Source organism: Prionailurus bengalensis, chromosome C1 (genome assembly GCF_016509475.1).
Source record: "Prionailurus bengalensis isolate Pbe53 chromosome C1, Fcat_Pben_1.1_paternal_pri, whole genome shotgun sequence".
Lineage (NCBI taxonomy): Eukaryota > Metazoa > Chordata > Mammalia > Carnivora > Felidae > Prionailurus > Prionailurus bengalensis.
In genome coordinates, this window is record NC_057345.1 from 69,034,033 (window position 1) to 69,051,638 (window position 17,606).

Consider the following 17,606-nt stretch of genomic DNA (forward strand, 5'->3'; position numbering starts at 1 on the left):
CACTTTTATTTTTCCCTTTCCCCTTGTTTTAATAGTGTTTTTGTGCGTTGTATCATTTGCATACCCCTCTTAAACTTTGTATAGCTGATGAAAATTGTCACTATAACATTTATTATATGTCATTTACCACCTGGCTTTATGCCAGTTTCTATCCAAAGCAAATTCTCTAGGAATTCATACATCTGAAACTATATCCTCCTTTTTAAAAAATGTCCAGAAATTTCCCATGATTTTTGAAAATCTTAAAATGAATTTACTTAACAGAGTTTATTAGAAATGCTATTGTTTGTTTTACTCTTTATTATGGACAGGCACATGTAATATAATATGTGACATTTACACCTGCCCAGATAATGCCCGTGTCAAAAATGTGTGTATCCAGAGTATCTTTTATCGCTAACAGAAATGTTAGTAATTGAATATATGTGTGTTTAAAGGAAGTCTTAAGGATCTTGTAGGATAAAAGAGAATACTTTCATATTTTACAGTCAAGATTTGGCTTCAGTTTTTGTGCCCTCTTTTTCAAATTGTCATCAAATTATACAAGTTACGCCATAATTTTAGCTATGTTTTCTTCATTAGAATGACCATTACTATTGATTAAATATTTTTCGTGAATAAATGTGAGATTATTCAAAATGAAATAGTGTGTCACTTCAGGTACAGAGTATGTAGGCTTAAGTTTGTTTGGGTCAATTTTGTGTCTTGCATATCCATGTAGTTGTCCTCCACTGATGTTAGTGGGTCATGTATTTATGTTTGGTCTATAGAATAGTAAATGTATTGTTATGAATTAATTCATACAGTCCTGTAAGATAAGTTGCAATATACATTTGGCATGTGATGAAGAATGCTGGTTTTATTAATTTTATTGTATTTTTATATTCTTCTGGGTTGATGGAGTTTGGGCTGGTTTGACAGATATCTATCTGTCCTTTGAGTTTTCATAAAAATCATAATATAAAGATTTTTGTTTTCAATACCCATATCTTATGTGATTCATCAATCATCAAAAGTTTTTAGATCATTTTTACATTTGGGTGTTACTTCTGTTTTCATCAGAACTATAAATTATGTACCATTTATCTACATTTTATTCTCTTTAATATGTGATATCAGTTAAATCACAAAGGAAGAATTCCCTATTTAATATTTTGCTAAGTAAATGCACTGTCATTTTAGTGTATTACATGATAAAGCCTGGCCGTTTTCAATTTATAGAAAACAAATATACTTTATAAATTCTTTATTGAACTTGTTTTAAGTTCTGTTCTAAATATGTAACATATTTTAAAATGTATTATTCCCATCCTTTACATTTACTTGATTTACTCAGTAAAATCATCCTTTCCTGAAAAAAAGAATACAGATCTGTATATAAATGTAGACTGAGAAGTCACAACACTAATGATTTCTTATGCTCATTTTCCCATGACGCCCTTCCGTTATTGATTCTAAGCAGGTATAAGATTGCTCTTCCTTGAGGAGTAAGTTTAGAACTAGTGGTTTATACAAAAAGAACTGTTTCATATCAGTAACACTGAACTTACTTTTACCTGATATAGTCAGAATTACACACGATAGAGCAAGTATGTTTCCTGAAAGTGGTTAAGTAGACCAAGTCAGATGGGAAGGTGGTAGCGTAATGCAAAAGGTTATACGCTATTCCTATGGCAAAAATATTTGTGTGATATTTCTCCCTGAGGTATTTCAGGAGGTCAGTATTTAATCTTGATGAATTATTATAATTTTTAAAAATTAATCAAGCTAAGACATCTTAATGAAATGTGCAACTACAGTATCTTTGAATAATCAATTTGGAGATAGAGTATTAGCACACCCTAATGCATTTTAATAAGGAAAGAGGGAGAATCACAGACATTAATCTGGTCACTTTATGAAATTCAGGCAACATACTTCAAGGCCTACATACAGTCTAAAATAGTGTTTTATGGGTTGTTATTACTACAATTCTATTTACCAGGAAGAATCTTACATAGCAACCTTCCTGACTATATAATCCGTTTCTTTAGACTTCTTGGAGGGAGGATTTTTTTTTTCTCATATAACTGTACTAATCAGGTTTGTTTTATGAAAGCATTTACCTTTTATGGGGTGTGTGGAGTCAAGGTATTTGCTTTGAATGCTCGGTATGATTGTCGCTGCATGCTAGCTTGCTTTCTGTGTAAATTGATGATGGTAGACGATGTCATAATAAGCTAACCATAATTCTTTCTTCCTTTTTCTCCTTGCCTACTCTGCTTGCTTTTTCCTTGTATGTATTTTGCTTACTTTTTTAAAAAATAGACTTAATACTACAAGTTTGAGATATGTGATATAGAGAATTTAATAAGAATTTTATAATATAAAACATACAAAAATTTAAATAAGTAAATTTACTAATTCTTAATGGGGAAGAAAGGTACCATGTTACCCCACCCTTAAAAATCCTTATTGGGGTACCAGGAGAGATTTATTTATTCCGAAAAGGAGGCATTTTTTCCTTATAATTAAAATGGATTTTTCTAGAAATGAAAGATAAAAAAATGAAATGTACTAAGATGCATAATTATATATATTTCTTCTTACATAAATATCTTAGAAAAGAATGTTAAAATATAACCATATCAGTATTCTTTAAATCAGACCTAAGTTCCACAATTGAGTTATTTTTATAAATATATTTTCCTGTTGTTATGCTTACCTGTTTTTATCAATTTAATAATGAGTTCATATGATAGATGGGGATGATATACCTTTGCATGCATTTGTGCCTGTAGCATACATAGATACAGTAAAACTTGGTAAAAATGCTGAGCGACTTGGAAAGGCAAGAGTATATATACCGTGCATTAGTGAAGAGTTTCATTATTTATTCAGGTACCCTAAGTGAAACAACATGCCAACATATTTGTATTGCCTCCTTAATCTACTAAAATGATTGATCTATGTTCTTTTATGTAACTTTAGAATCTTTCTCCTGCTAGGTTTTCCTGTTGTGTGTTTCTCTTTATCCAAAGTAGTACAGCTCTTATTCTTCCTATATTTAGCATCTATTACGAATTCAGTCTTAGACTAATAGTCAATTTATTTTAATCTTTTTTCTTTTTTCCTTGCACTTTTTTTTTGTTTCTCTTCCGATGCTTAAAATAGAAGTGGAGCAAAAAGGTAAATAACGTATACAGTCTGAACCCCAGCTCCCTGTTATGTGCCTTATGGATGTTACCTCCTCCCTTCCCTCTCCCCACAATACTCCTGACATTAAAGTAATCAGCAGGATCTCATAAATGCACCTCATAAAGAAGTCGACTGTTTACAGTGAAATTATATGACTGCTAAATCTGGTGATGGGGTGAAAATTCTGAAGTCGGCCAGGGGGAGCTGCTCCTCCATTCTGTGTTTCTTTTTCACCCTTTATCTCTTTTTCTGACACCTTTGGATATTTTATTATTAAAGTGTCATCCTGCCTGGCTTCCAGAACCCTCTCCATAGCATGCCATGGTTCCAGGGTCTCCTGGTCGTTTCATCTCTGCTTTTCTTGTATTTACTTTTCTCTGTTCCTAATTACATTTTCCGAATATTTACGTTTCTTCAATTGAAGAACCTTTGTTTTCAGTCTAACTTTATAAAAGTTCTAAATAAGCCTTCACATTGGGTTTTTGTTTTATTTGCTTTATTTTGGTGTTTTGCTTTTTGAGGATTTATAAGTGTGCTAGGGGAAGGAGGGTACAAAGCTGGGACTAAATATTTTGTACACTGCTATGCACAAAGCTTAAAAGTTTTAAAGTATAAATTACCAAATCAAAAGCTTGAAAACACACAGCAAAAGTGCACATTGTCAACTTAGCTGTGAATGATCTTAAACTTAGGTTTGCCCTTACGAAAACAAACCCCAGCCACTTTGTATGCTGGTACATTGATTATGGTAACTTGAAGAAGGAAAGGTGGTACTTGTATTAAGTATAAATTACAAAAAAATCAAATGTTAATAAAACAAATTTTTTTTCTCTTTTGATTTATGATCATTAAAACTTGTGTTTGCCTGTTTAATTTTTTAACTTGGCTTAATTGTTGTCTTTTCTCTGTGACTGTTAGTTTTTGTGTGCCCTGGGACCTTGAAAGCAATTGTGGATTCACCATGTATATATGAAGCTGAACAAAAGGCAGGTGCTTGGTGCAAGGACCCTCTTCAGGCTGCAGATAAAATTTATTTCATGCCCTGGACTCCCTATCGTACCGATACTTTAATAGAATATGCTTCTTTAGAAGATTTCCAAAACAGTCGCCAAACAACAACATACAAACTTCCAAATCGAGTAGATGGTACTGGATTTGTAGTATATGATGGTGCTGTCTTCTTTAACAAAGAGAGAACAAGGAATATTGTGAAATTTGACTTGAGGACTAGAATTAAGAGTGGAGAGGCCATAATTAACTATGCCAACTATCATGATACCTCACCGTATAGATGGGGAGGAAAGACTGATATCGACCTAGCAGTTGATGAAAATGGCTTATGGGTCATTTATGCCACTGAACAGAACAATGGAATGATAGTTATTAGCCAACTAAATCCATATACTCTTCGATTTGAAGCAACGTGGGAGACTGTGTATGACAAACGTGCTGCATCAAATGCTTTTATGATCTGCGGAGTCCTCTATGTGGTCAGGTCAGTTTATCAAGACAATGAGAGTGAAACAGGCAAGAATGCAATTGATTACATTTACAATACCCGATTAAACCGAGGAGAGTATGTAGATGTTCCTTTCCCCAACCAATACCAGTATATTGCTGCAGTGGATTACAATCCTAGAGATAACCAACTCTACGTGTGGAACAATAACTTCATTTTACGATACTCTCTGGAGTTTGGTCCACCGGATCCTGCCCAAGGTAAGAATGTTTGCTTGCTAATGCTCAGGTCTTTATGAATAGCTTACTTTTAAAAGACTCAGGTTTTTTGTGATTTTTTTTTTCCTGTCCGTTTTCTTCCCCTTTTCATGGTTAAAGCTCAAAGGATGATGTCGTGGTATTTCATGTTGGCACGTAGTGTGTACATTTTACCCTTATTTTGGCCCATTTTCTTTCTTTGAATTTTTTCATTTAAATGTTGACTTCAAAAAATTGTAACATCATTAGTCGGTTTTGTTTTGCATTGCTAAGAATGTAATACCAGCTACGAACCTGTTAGCTTTGTGTTTTTTTTGTTTTTCTTTTCCTATTCCTACCTGACTTCTGAATTGATTACAATCTATGTGCAGACCTTTTAACTTCTTGGCGCCAGTGGTTAAGGGAAATGTGTGTTAGGAAATCCCAGGAGAATTGTCAGGCTTGATGTACAATGTCAGGCATAAGTGTTCTGAAGTTGTGGTGTCTGCTATCTGGGTAGGAAAGGGAGTCATCCAACATCTTCCTAGTAGAATCACACATTTTTATTTCCTGATAAATTAGTGATGGTTTTAAGTAAATATTTCTGTGACTTCAACTGTCACACATCGACTAAGCATTAAATGATCCCAAGTGATGATTTATGAAGATGGATAAGCTAACGTTTTCAATTTGTGTTCTCTTTAGGTACTTTATGGAGGATCATTACTTTAGAAAGTAATGTAAAATCTTTGGAAATACATTTTAGTTGTCAATTATATTCAGTTCTGTGGAAAACAATTTTTGAGGGTAAATTAAATGAATATTTCATTAAAACCAGATTACCTCATACTCATGATAAAGTAACTGATTCATATATTTCTATAAAGCTTGCATTATGTCTTTTCTATTTGAACAATAGCATTTGTGCTTTAAAGCTGAATATTTCAATTTACCTAGTTAATTGGAATGTTCAAATTACTGAGTTACTTCAAAATTTTAGGAACCACAAAGTTCTTTGGAACTTTGACATGATTAAATCAGTCTCTTCAACAAGGTGGAAAAGAAATTTGTATCTTTTTCTATTAAAGCAATACATACACATCCACAGACTTAAACATAATTACATGTACGTATACACATTTTTAAGATATGTTATTACTGAGTTCTAAATATTCTAATAGCGTCAGGACCTAAGAACAGAAGCCACAGCTTTTTATAGTTGAAATTCTCATTCGAGTCTTTCTAGTATACCAAAAATATGTAATTTTTGCTTAAAAAGAGAATAATGGCATATTGTTACTCTAATTCATGTATGTCTGAAATTTTTTAGCTTAAAATTACAGTGGTAATGTCTGTTGTTAAATTTTCAGCAATTACATCTTTGAGGCATAAAAATCTTTATTGATAATATAGAATCATTTACTTTTAAATTTAGACATATCTTTTTTCCCATAGGACCAGTAATTTGGGATATTTCCTGTATCTCAACTGTCTAGTTACCATCCTTCTTCTTTACCCTATAGGTTTGTTAAAGGCAAACTTCAGAAATTGACAAAATTTGACATTGTGTATTGATCCTTGTGTTAATCTTTTTTGTAACCTGTATTACTCTCACAGCTGTTAAATTTGTTTTGGGCAGCAAAAAATCACTTGCCCTCTATTAGGAAAAAAAGAAATAAATACTTTTAGAAATGCAAATTCATAGGCAACAACAGAAGGGTTGTGAATAAATTGAGTTACAGGTTCAATTCAACAAAGAATCATTGGCCCTGTCCACTGGTCACACAATATAAGATGAATAATAATGTCATTTTCCACATGTGGCTTATTTTCTGGTAAATAATTTGATCCACTTCAGATGAAAAAGTCTGTGATAATTTAGATATTTTTGGAAAGAGCGGTTATCTGCTTTGAAAATGAGAAACTTGGCATATTTGGTAGTTGTGTTCCTACAACTGTGTTTTGTTATCCAGTATATTTATCCATTCTTAAATACTCCTGGAAAGTGAGAATTCATATTGACCCCTTATTAAGCCCTTAATGGTAGAAAAAGTTTTATATGACCTAAATTTCTCTTGCTACTGTTGGAACCATATTCTCTTCTCTCTTTCTTATAATTTATCTTCATATGCTTTTAGAGACTCCTGTCTCTCTCATCCAAGATGTGTGCTGATATCTATATGCATGGAGATGGGGCCTTGTAGAACTATTCTGGCCCATCAATTTAGGTCAAATCAATAAGCTACTGTCAGCTTTTAAGAAGCAAGATCCACAAAACTGATAGGACAAAGCAATCAGAGAATTCAGGTCTTCAGCTGTCATAAAGCAATGATTGACTGGTTTGGCTGTAATTCAGAGTCTTATGTACTGGCTTTGCTTAACCATGTGTGTTACCAAGGTGTATATACATTGGTATATAAAATGGTAAAATTACCACTCCTTTCATTTTTTGTTGTGGACTGTTGCATAGTGTATTAACTTCAATACTTTTCCCCATTTATAAACCCAAGCCTTTTTATTCCTAACAGGGCAAGTATATTATTTCTTTACCCTAATCATGGTTTGCAAATACATCTTTTTTTTCTTTGAATTTTTAACCTTATGTGATCTCTGCATAGTTCATTCACTCCATTTCTCTAAACTAAGTCTGTTTTTCTTTTCACCTTCTCCCTCTCTAGAGTGGGCTTAGGAAAAACTTTTTCAGTTCTTTTTTTATAAACTCTTTTATATTTCTTAATCTGAATTGCTTTATATTTACTTTATCTGCAAATTTGATATTTCAGGTACTATTGAAAAAACACGATGTCTTGGGTTTTGAAAGTTCCTGAATATTTGTCTTGGAGTAATTTTAAAGTATGACACTTCAATAATAGGAGAAGAAAATTTTATCAACAGAAATAGGTTGATTTATTTAGGAAGTGGATTCAAGAATCCATATTTCTTGAAACCTCTTTCCACTGATCATGACTGCTCAATACAAGATGATCATTATTTTTAGACATTGAATAAAAGTAAATTTAATGAATACACAGTTTTGCCTTTCCAGGCCATGGACTCACTGTAATAACTGGAGTTTATTCAGTGAACAGTGAGTGGGTTCTTGGACCTGGATGAGGGAAGTGCTACCCGTAGCATAAATGGATGCTGTTAGTAAACTGTAGTTAGTAAACACCATCAGAGTAAATTGAAGCATTCTGTATGTGCTTGTTGAAATTTTCATGGGTAGTTCTTAAGTGTGTTTATTAGCACTTTCTTAGCACTGTTCCTACATCTCTATACTCAAATGATAAGCGTAGGCAGAATGCTAAGTCATTTAATCTGAGTGTTTGACATAACACCCTGATAACTCTGGGACAGAACTTTGTAAAATCAGACTAGATGTGCGATAAAATTCTACTGTGGGTTGCCATGTGTTTTCTGTTACCATTTTTAGGGTATTCTTGAGTTTTGAATCTTCTGCCATGTCAGTTTCATTATGAAACTTTTTATCATCTGTTGCTCTAGTATTTTATGTTATCTTCCCGCATGTTGTCTTGTTTTAGAGATTTACACAGAAAAGTCTCAGTTAAATGCTCTAAAATAAGGGCAGAATGTTTTGCGGGGGGGCGGGGGGGGAGTGCCATACTTTTCGAGAGTCTGTGAAAATCTTTTATGTAGAAAAGATCATAACGTTTAAGAATATAGCCAGGTGACCCTAAACAAATTGCCTAACCTTCTCCATGGCTCAAGTTTCTCATCTGTAAAAGGAAGATAATCATAGTGCCTACTTCATGGGGTTGTGGCAAGGATTAAATAAGATGATCTGATGATCCATGAATGGTGATTAGCATAGCATCTGGTACATAAATGCTGAATAAGTGTAGGCTTTTATCATTATCAGATGCCCTGTTGGGACCTGTCTTCACTTCTGGAAGAAATATTAATTTTTAGAAACAACCTCTGCATTTGTGGCTTTGTCATTAGAAAAAATGGCTTTCCTTGAAGGTGCTAAACTTCAGCCTTGCAAAATTCCAGAGATCCTCATGGTCTTTAGGAAGGGTTTAATTTTGCCACATACAAGTTTACTTTCATGTTTTTCACAACGTCCCAATATTTCATTGATTTATCTTTGAAGAATGTGTTGATTCCCTTTAAACTTTGGATGAAGAAAAGGTGAAAATGTATGAAATTTTTTCTCAGAAACACATTGCATGTTGCATGAAATGTTGTGCATTTACCAGAGGTCATTTTATTACCTACCTTGACTCAGTTTTTATGAATCTTCCCTGGATGTTTAGGTAACGGATCGCTAATTGCAGTATTGTTAATTCGTACTTCAGTGATTAAATATGTACCACTTAATGCGGTGTCAAGAGATACATAAGACGGTGTGGCACTAAACCATTTTGCTCTGCCCTTTTCCTTTTGCTCCGATTCCCCACTACTCTTTAAGATTTGATTCAGAGGCAGTCATTTGACACTTCTGTAAAAGATTGTGATGCTTTTGACAAATGTTAATTGAGAAAGCACTGAAAGCCTGGCTGCATTGTAATCAAAAGAAAATTACAGAGGTTTAACAAGATGTCAGGCAAGTGCTTTACAGGAAAAGATAGACAGGTTTGAATAGGTTCTGCAGCAGCTGGCTAGACATGATGTTTGACTAATGTACACAGGCATCTCTCATATGGTCAATAAATTATGCCCTGGAAATAAAACACATGATTAAGAAATTTCTCTTGCGAAAGAAGGAAAAAAGGTGTAGAAAGTGTGCAGTATGCATTTACGGACAAGAGGTGTCTCACTGCTAAAGAACTAAAACAAATGCACACTACTTTTTGTGGTGAACTTAGGAAACTCTGTCAGTACTGGCAGGAATATATAAATAACAACTATTTATGGACCACAGCTTAAAATATTAAACATATTAGTGATTATATAAACTTGTTTTCTAAGTTCTAAAGTTCTAGTTTGTTTCTCACATTATAGAGAAAGCATAAAATAACTTAATGTTTTTGTAAGATTTTTGAAAAATAGTTATTTTTAATTTGCTGTCCTCAAATCGTTGAAATTTACAGCATCATATGTATAAGGTTTTAAGAGACAGTAATCTATAAGTGTTGATAAAACTTTAGTGTGATCACCTAATAGATTTTATTTAATGTATTTTTTTTATTTTTGAGAGACAGAGGGAGACAGAGCACAGGTAGCGGAGGGGCAGAGGGAGAGGGAGACACAGAATCCGAAGCAAGCTCCAGGCTCTGAGCTGTCGGCACAGAGCCTGACGCCAGGCTCGAACTCACAGACCTGGAGATCCGGCATGAGCCGAAGTCGGACGCTTAACCAGCTGAGCCACCAAGGCGCCCCCTAATAGATTTTAAATGATAGCTTTAAAGTTTTACTGACAGAATTTTCGTTGTTTAAACCAATTAAATGGTAGTTAATGAAGGAAACATTAAGCTCCATTATTTTTTAACCTGGTGGATTTAACAGTTGGAAAGTAATGCTAGAAGTCAACCTTTTAAAATAATTTCCTTTTTAAGTTTATACTCTAAATGTGTAACCGTGGTTCCTTTTATACTCTTTGTTCAAGTCGTAAGATAATGTAGGGTTGTTTTCAAATTAGGCATGATTTGATCTAACCTGTTATCTTGATAAGAGATTGCATTGTAACCTGTGACCAGAAGAGTTGCTTTTTCTGCCTACATTTTCAAATGTAAATATGCCTAACGAAGCCTCAGATGTTTCCTTACTAACACAGCACAAGCATGCCAAGCTTATCTTCTGTTTGGATCTAATCAGGCATGCTCAAAATTCTCTCAAGCAAGAATGGCTGCTGGGTGGAAAGATGTCACAGTATTTATTTTCCTGCAAGATGTAGAGTGGGTGACTTTAAATTTTCTGTTGTCTTAATTATATATAATTGTCAGGTTTTTATTGATACTTTGATTATTTATAGGGTATGAATTTATATAAAAAAGAATTTTTCCATATTGTTTCATTTAACATATATTTGGTGTGGACACCACAACTTTATTTAAAACCGACCTTCGGTTTCTGTTGGATAATGCATCATAAAATATACTTAAATTGTATTCTCAAATATTTCATTGAGATACAGACTTAACACAATTCGAGTCGAACAGACAAACCGATAGTAAAGCCTCCACGACCATCACTTAGTCAACGATATGAGTAAATTGACATAAATGAATGGATTTATTCTTTCTCCGACCTTACTGGCGTTCTCACTAATTCTCATTTCGTTGGACTTGGGGTAACTGGATGGGAGGGGTTTTGTGTTGTGTTTGTGCCTATACACGTTCCCGTGTGTGCCTGTATGTGAGTGCAAGTGTGTGTTTGAGGTTAATATACTCATCTTTTTTCCATAGTGCCTACCACAGCTGTGACAATAACTTCTTCAGCTGAGCTGTTCAAAACCACAGTACCAACCACAAGCACTGCTTCACAGAAAGGCCCCATGAGCACAACCGTAGCCGGATCACAGGAAGGAAGCAAGGGGACAAAACCACCTCCAGCAGTTTCTACAACCAAAATTCCTCCTGTAACAAATATTTTTCCCCTGCCAGAGAGATTCTGCGAGGCATTAGACGCGAGGGGGATAAAGTGGCCTCAGACACAAAGGGGAATGATGGTTGAACGACCGTGTCCCAAGGGAACAAGAGGTATTTCTTGTAAAATGCCAAACGTCTATTTTTAAATTCAGTAAGTTGGTTCTGAATTACACCGAGGTGATTTCGAGGAAAGAGAGACATTGATGATAACTACCTCTGTTATTATTTTTGTTAACTTTGGTAACAAAACATCTGTAGACAACTTAACGGTTCATAAACTGCAAAAGTTATTGAAGGTCGGGCTGTGAATTACCTCTCCCTTTTAAAGACCTGGGTCAAGCGTGGCATTTTTTGCCCATGGACTCCAGTGAGGCTTCTTACAGCTGCCTTTCTCATTAGGAGTATCATTTTGGATGAGTCCCAAGAAAATCAAGGGCTTTTTGTTTGTTTGCTGTAAATGTCTGATACTTCAACGCTGACTTTATATTTACTGTTTACAATCTGCATTATACCCTACTTTTTGTCAGTTATTGTCAACCACTTCCATTAGCGTTTATTCAAAATTTAACATGCAGAGTAGTATCATCCTAGCTGATTTCCCGAATGCCTGCAGAAAAATGGTTTCAATTTCACTGTTGTTTTCTACATCTGTTGTAGGAACTGCCTCCTATCTCTGCATGGTTTCCACTGGAACATGGAACCCTAAGGGCCCCGATCTTAGCAACTGTACCTCACACTGGGTAAATCAGCTGGCTCAGAAGGTTGGTTGGAACCTTTTAATATGATACACATTGGTGATTAAGGGCTTTAACGTCTAACATAAATAATTTAGCTTTGTATGTTAAAACCAGCTTCATTGCTCTTTGTTCAGTATAAAAATTTTAAAAATTATGCATAGTTTTGTCTGTAAACTATTTGTTCAAAGTTACATATGTTTTGGGGCATGCTGTTTTCTATGTTAAGCTTTTTAATGAATACATACTTGCTTAATTTCATTCATATTTAGTTTGTTCTGTTTCTTTTGATGTTTGTAAGACAAATAGTCCATTGGCCTAATAAATCAAATATCATTAAGTTTGCAACTGAATCCACAGAATGCAAGCAGATGTTTATGCTTTATATCACAGATGATTATAATAGAATAAATAAAAATGACTTTAAAAGGCATTAGTAACTTTAATATTACAGTGTAATGCAGTGACATTTTAGTTTCTCCTTCCTCATTCACCTTTCTGAAATGCAAGCAAGTGGTAGATAACACCTCCCAGTATCATGCTGATTACATTCTGGTTTAAATTTCTGGATCTTTGGAATAAATAAATCAGATTTTTAAGCAGCTGTTTAAAATGGTGGTAGTGAAATTGAGAGAGAGCTATCTAAAAGATTTTTTTAAAAAGGGATTTCTGGTTTTCTTCTTTTCATTTCTTTTCAAGGTCTGGGTAAGAATTTCTTTTGTGTCTTGAGGATTTAAGAACCTTTAATCATCTGAAATGAAGAGAAAGTTATTGGTCTCAATTAGTTGCAGATTTTGACATATTTGCAACTATTTCTCTCACCACAACAGAGATACTCGGGAAAAGAACAAGAAGCCACAAACAGAACAAGAAGTCATACTGAGATAATATAAATTGTCATTTCAGATCAGAAGTGGAGAAAACGCTGCTAGTCTTGCCAATGAACTGGCGAAACATACCAAAGGGCCAGTGTTTGCTGGAGATGTGAGTTCTTCGGTGAGATTGATGGAGCAGTTGGTGGACATTCTCGATGCACAGCTGCAGGAACTGAAACCTAGTGAAAAGGATTCCGCTGGACGGAGTTATAACAAGGTAGGTAAGAATTTCCTGTCATTTAGTCAGACATTTTATATGGCAGCTCTTCATTCTTCTAGCGTTGGACTGCCAAACCCCTGCCCCCCATGCTTGACATATACTTAGAAACAAAATTTCTAATTCGGTTAATTTCCCAAGAGAGAATTAGAGTTGAGAAAGGAGCAACATGACAAAAAAAAAAAAAAAAAGTTAAAATCTCTGAGGGAGATTTTAGTTGGTAGCAAACATTGCCTGATTGTGGTCAGTACTCCCACTTACAAACGCATTATCTGCACTTGAAGAGATTATGTGTTACACACCTCATACACTCTGGACGCTAATACATGCAACTCTTACGGTGGCAGCAAAATTGTACCGCATAGAGGAATGTTAGCCACTGTAATACTGTTTTCAATTGCAGGTTTGGGGAGAAGGACAGGTTTCCCTCTCTAAGAGGATGGTGTTATTAGTGCTCTTAATCTTTCCTAATATGACAAAAACTTGGTAGCTCCTTTAACCATACTATAAAATAAGCCTGTGGGATTCATATTAAGCCAAAATCCATGGCTAATATGGTTTTATAGGGTTAAAAAGTAGACACTTTTGTTTCTTTTAACCACATATTTTGGCTCTAGTTTTATCACAGTGCTTTGGATTAGTATATTTAATAAAATGCAGCTATAAACTGTAAATGTGCAGTTTTGGCAGTCAGCGTAAACTCACAAAAATCCAGAGGACTGCTGTGCATAATAAACTTTGAGCTCAGGAACACAAGCCTAAGTTTTGAGGATTTCTTTTTTCCTCATTTTCGACAGATAAAATCTAACCTCTGATTTTCTTTTCTTTTACTAAAAAGCTCCAAAAACGAGAGAAGACATGCAGGGCTTACCTTAAGGTATCTCTCCTGTGCTGTCACCCTGCTTTCTCCCTCCTTCAGCTACCTGCCACGCTTTCTCATCTTGCTGCATGATCCAATGTATTTCAGTCTTTGATAATTATATAATGTGCCCCATATCAGCTGTACAAATGTTGGCTTTTCTCGGGTATATTACTCTCAGAATAAGCAAATAATTTACTTTTATAATTTTTGCTCTTTCTTCATTTATCCAAACATGCAGGAATTTTAATGAAATATCCTCTGAATTGGAAAGTAATCATACAGTCTCTTTGTTTCCTGTTGTCATCTCTGTGGATTAAAAAACAACTTGAGTAAAACAGCTATGATATATTCTTGGCAGTTTATCATATCAAAGACTGTAGAGTCATAATGTATGTGCATGAAAAAGTCACTGCTTTCTTATCTCTGTGGTGTACTCTTAAATAAAAAAAAAAAGGCTTTGTCCTGAAAGTTTTAGGAGTCATTTCTAGAAGCAGGTTGATATGGGGATGGGTTACTAGAAATGAAATATAAATAATGTGACAGTGTTATCGATATATGTTCTATGTTGGTTTTTATCAGGCTAATAGAAACAGAAAGCCCCTGTTTGGCTCAGAATCCTTGTTCACTCCAGCCGATTTTTCTCCCTGGCATATCCAAGTAATAGGAAGCATGCTGAGGCTGACAGTGGAAGTGTGCCACGCTAGTTTTGTGTGATAGATCAAAATAATAATACCCGATTGCATTTTGTTTTATTATGTGAATTTTAGAAGTTTCTTTTGGGGGGGTGGTTATTTTCTAATCCTACTCCTCTGGGGGCCGTATTCTTAATAAATCATACCTTGAAGAACTAATTCACATACACAGGACAACAAAACGAAAAACCCTGTAGTTTTGTAGAATAGAGGTTATTCAAAAGCCATGACTACCAGTTTTAGTTGCGAGAGCTTAAAAAAAGGGGGGGGGGGCCTGTCACTAGCTCGTAATAGACAGTGTTGGATCTGAAAACTTTACAAAAGGAAAGGTGTTGGGAAAGTCTGTTTTTAGGTAGTAATATTCTGAATTTCCTTTTTAGCCTGTTTAATGGGGGCAAAGAAATAACTGCTGAAGTGTATAGAATTTGTCATACTGAAATTTTCAGTTCACCTTTAAGGTGTTAGTTAATGTGTGAAATGTAATAATTGGTATGTTGCCCAGGACATAGATCTCAGTGGGAAAAGAATAGCCTTCTTTCTTTGGCAGGGAGAGACTACTTAAGGAATATGATTAGGCTAATGATCATTTTTGATTCCTCTAGAAAAGTACAAATGGTAATAAATACAGTGTTTCAAATTAATAAAAACTTGTCATCAGCGAGTTATGTGTATGCGTAGTGAGTTTCAGCGTGACCTTAATTTCTGACCAGTGTCATTTTCAGTATCTCTCAAATGAGCTTCTCTGCCCAGATAAGACTAATAAAACTACTTAAATTACAAATCAGAAGCTGACTTACACTATGCAAATGAAGTGAGTTCCCACTTGGTGACAGAGGATTCATTTGTAACTTAGATTAGAGGCTCCAGTCTGTATTTCTTGGTGACTAATGAATCTGGCCTCAGCAGACCAATTTCTGTTCCACTCTAGTTAATGGCTGCAGCAGTATCACTGTGAGCATTTTGACTATTCTATCTCCCATTAGAGAGAGAAAAAAGCCTTTAACGCTACTTGGAAGTATCTTCCACCTGCCAGGAAGGTCGTGGTGGCTCACAAGGCAGACAGAACGAGGATATTAAGATGGATTAAGCTAATTAATCTTACTCTGACAGTAGCTTCAAACAACTTTTCCCCTTGCTTATTCCAATATCGTACCTCAAAGCAGCGATTTTTGTTGTTCTTTGCGCGATGTATGTTCTTTTCCCTCAGTGATTACCAATAGATCAAAACAATTTATATATGGCCTTAATGACATATTATGACTAGGTAAATGGGATAGAGTAAATAAACTTAGTGATTTCAGCTCTCCAAGCCATAGTCAATGTACGCTGTAGTTATCAGTACAAAAGCCTGCCTTCAGTTGCTTAACTGACTGGGTTGTATTTTTTTATTTTATGTTATTTTGTTGGTAATAAATTGAATCTACAAATATGAACATTTACAACTTGGATGGTTGTGAAGACCTTATTCTACTTTTCTGTTGTCCTAAAATTATTAGCATAGGCTTTAAATATTTGGATTGTTCTCTTGATTCTTTTAAAAACAGATCATTGTTTATGAACTAAGGTATACTCTCAAGTGTTTTCTAGCTGGACAGGGAATTGGAAGAGTGAAATGCGCACAGATAATTTATAAACTTTGAAATCATCTTGGTTTTTTTCCCAAAGGTAATAAGTAGACAGTGGTATAAGGCACTATTTTGATTACTGTTTTAGTTCATGTTCTAAAAGACAGTGTGGTTTAACTTTTCAAGCATAAATATCAGGCTATTCTAGAGATCTCAGGGCTTTCTATTTAGAACATTTAAATCTTGAGGTTATAAGTAGGGATGACATGTGTGTAAGAGTAATTCCTCAGGTTAAGAGCTGACGTTGGTTGTACTTCTCTTTGACAGTTGAGATACTATTAGATGAGTATAAACAAGCCATCTTTTTACGTTTACCCATTAAAATCAAATAGTGTTCTACTAATCTTCAGCTCCATTTTGAGATGGTAAGATATGTTTCAAGTTGGCCAGGTAGATGTTGTTCAGGTGCTCTTCCATCTTGAAATGAGAGTAAATCATCATGACAGATAAATATCACAATTGTCACTAGTCAGTGAGTGAAAATCACCTTGGTACTAGAAGCAGTCAAAACTAATGATAGTTTTCTAATGGATGCAGGCAATTGTCGACACAGTGGACAATCTTCTGAGACCTGAAGCTTTGGAATCTTGGAAACACATGAATTCTTCTGAACAAGCGCACACAGCAACGATGTTACTCGATACATTGGAAGAAGGTGCCTTTGTCCTGGCTGACAATCTTGTAGAACCAACCAGGGTCTCAATGCCCACAGAAAATATTGGTAAGTGAATATATTGTCAGCTTTAATTTTGATTTAGAAGGTACATGTTTAAGAGAATGATGCTTCCCTTCTGAATCTGTTTTTTCCCAGAGCCAAACTTCTCTTTTGTCAAATTACAATTTATTGATCACACTTCATAAAATTAATGCAGAAGCCAAAATCTCTCTGTATCTTTTAAAAGTTGGTTTTATGTAGGTTTTTTTTTTCCGAACTGAAAAATCATTAAAGAAGTTTAGAGTACTTAAATGCCAGAATATGGATTGCGTAAGTAATGAAAGTGCTTGCTGTGGAACTGGGGAAAACGCTTTCCCATTTTATATAACATGTTCCTAATGAATTTAAATTACTTTCTGGAATGTATCCTCCCGGTCAAATATTTTAGGCACACAGAATTTGAGCCAAATGTTTATACTAAACACAACTGCCTTCAGGTGAAAATGTGGTCAACGAACTACAT

General features: G+C 34.7%; 1 protein-coding gene across 43 annotated transcripts in view; it reads left to right on the forward strand.

Moving 5' to 3' along the window:
• ADGRL2 (adhesion G protein-coupled receptor L2) overlaps nt 1-17,606 on the forward strand; it is a 624,038-nt gene that overhangs the window by 569,660 nt on the left and 36,772 nt on the right. For 18 of the 43 annotated variants that reach the window (XM_043575408.1, XM_043575410.1, XM_043575413.1 and 15 more), the window contains 7 exons: nt 3,157-3,168; nt 4,096-4,896; nt 11,241-11,534; nt 12,081-12,184; nt 13,064-13,249; nt 14,088-14,126; nt 16,966-17,149. In XM_043575408.1, coding sequence (XP_043431343.1) covers nt 3,157-3,168; nt 4,096-4,896; nt 11,241-11,534; nt 12,081-12,184; nt 13,064-13,249; nt 14,088-14,126; nt 16,966-17,149 — 1,620 coding nt within the window. The remainder of the gene's footprint in view (nt 1-3,156; nt 3,169-4,095; nt 4,897-11,240; nt 11,535-12,080; nt 12,185-13,063; nt 13,250-14,087; nt 14,127-16,965; nt 17,150-17,606) is intronic. The other 25 variants (XM_043575421.1, XM_043575399.1, XM_043575418.1 and 22 more) reach the window with 5 other exon arrangements.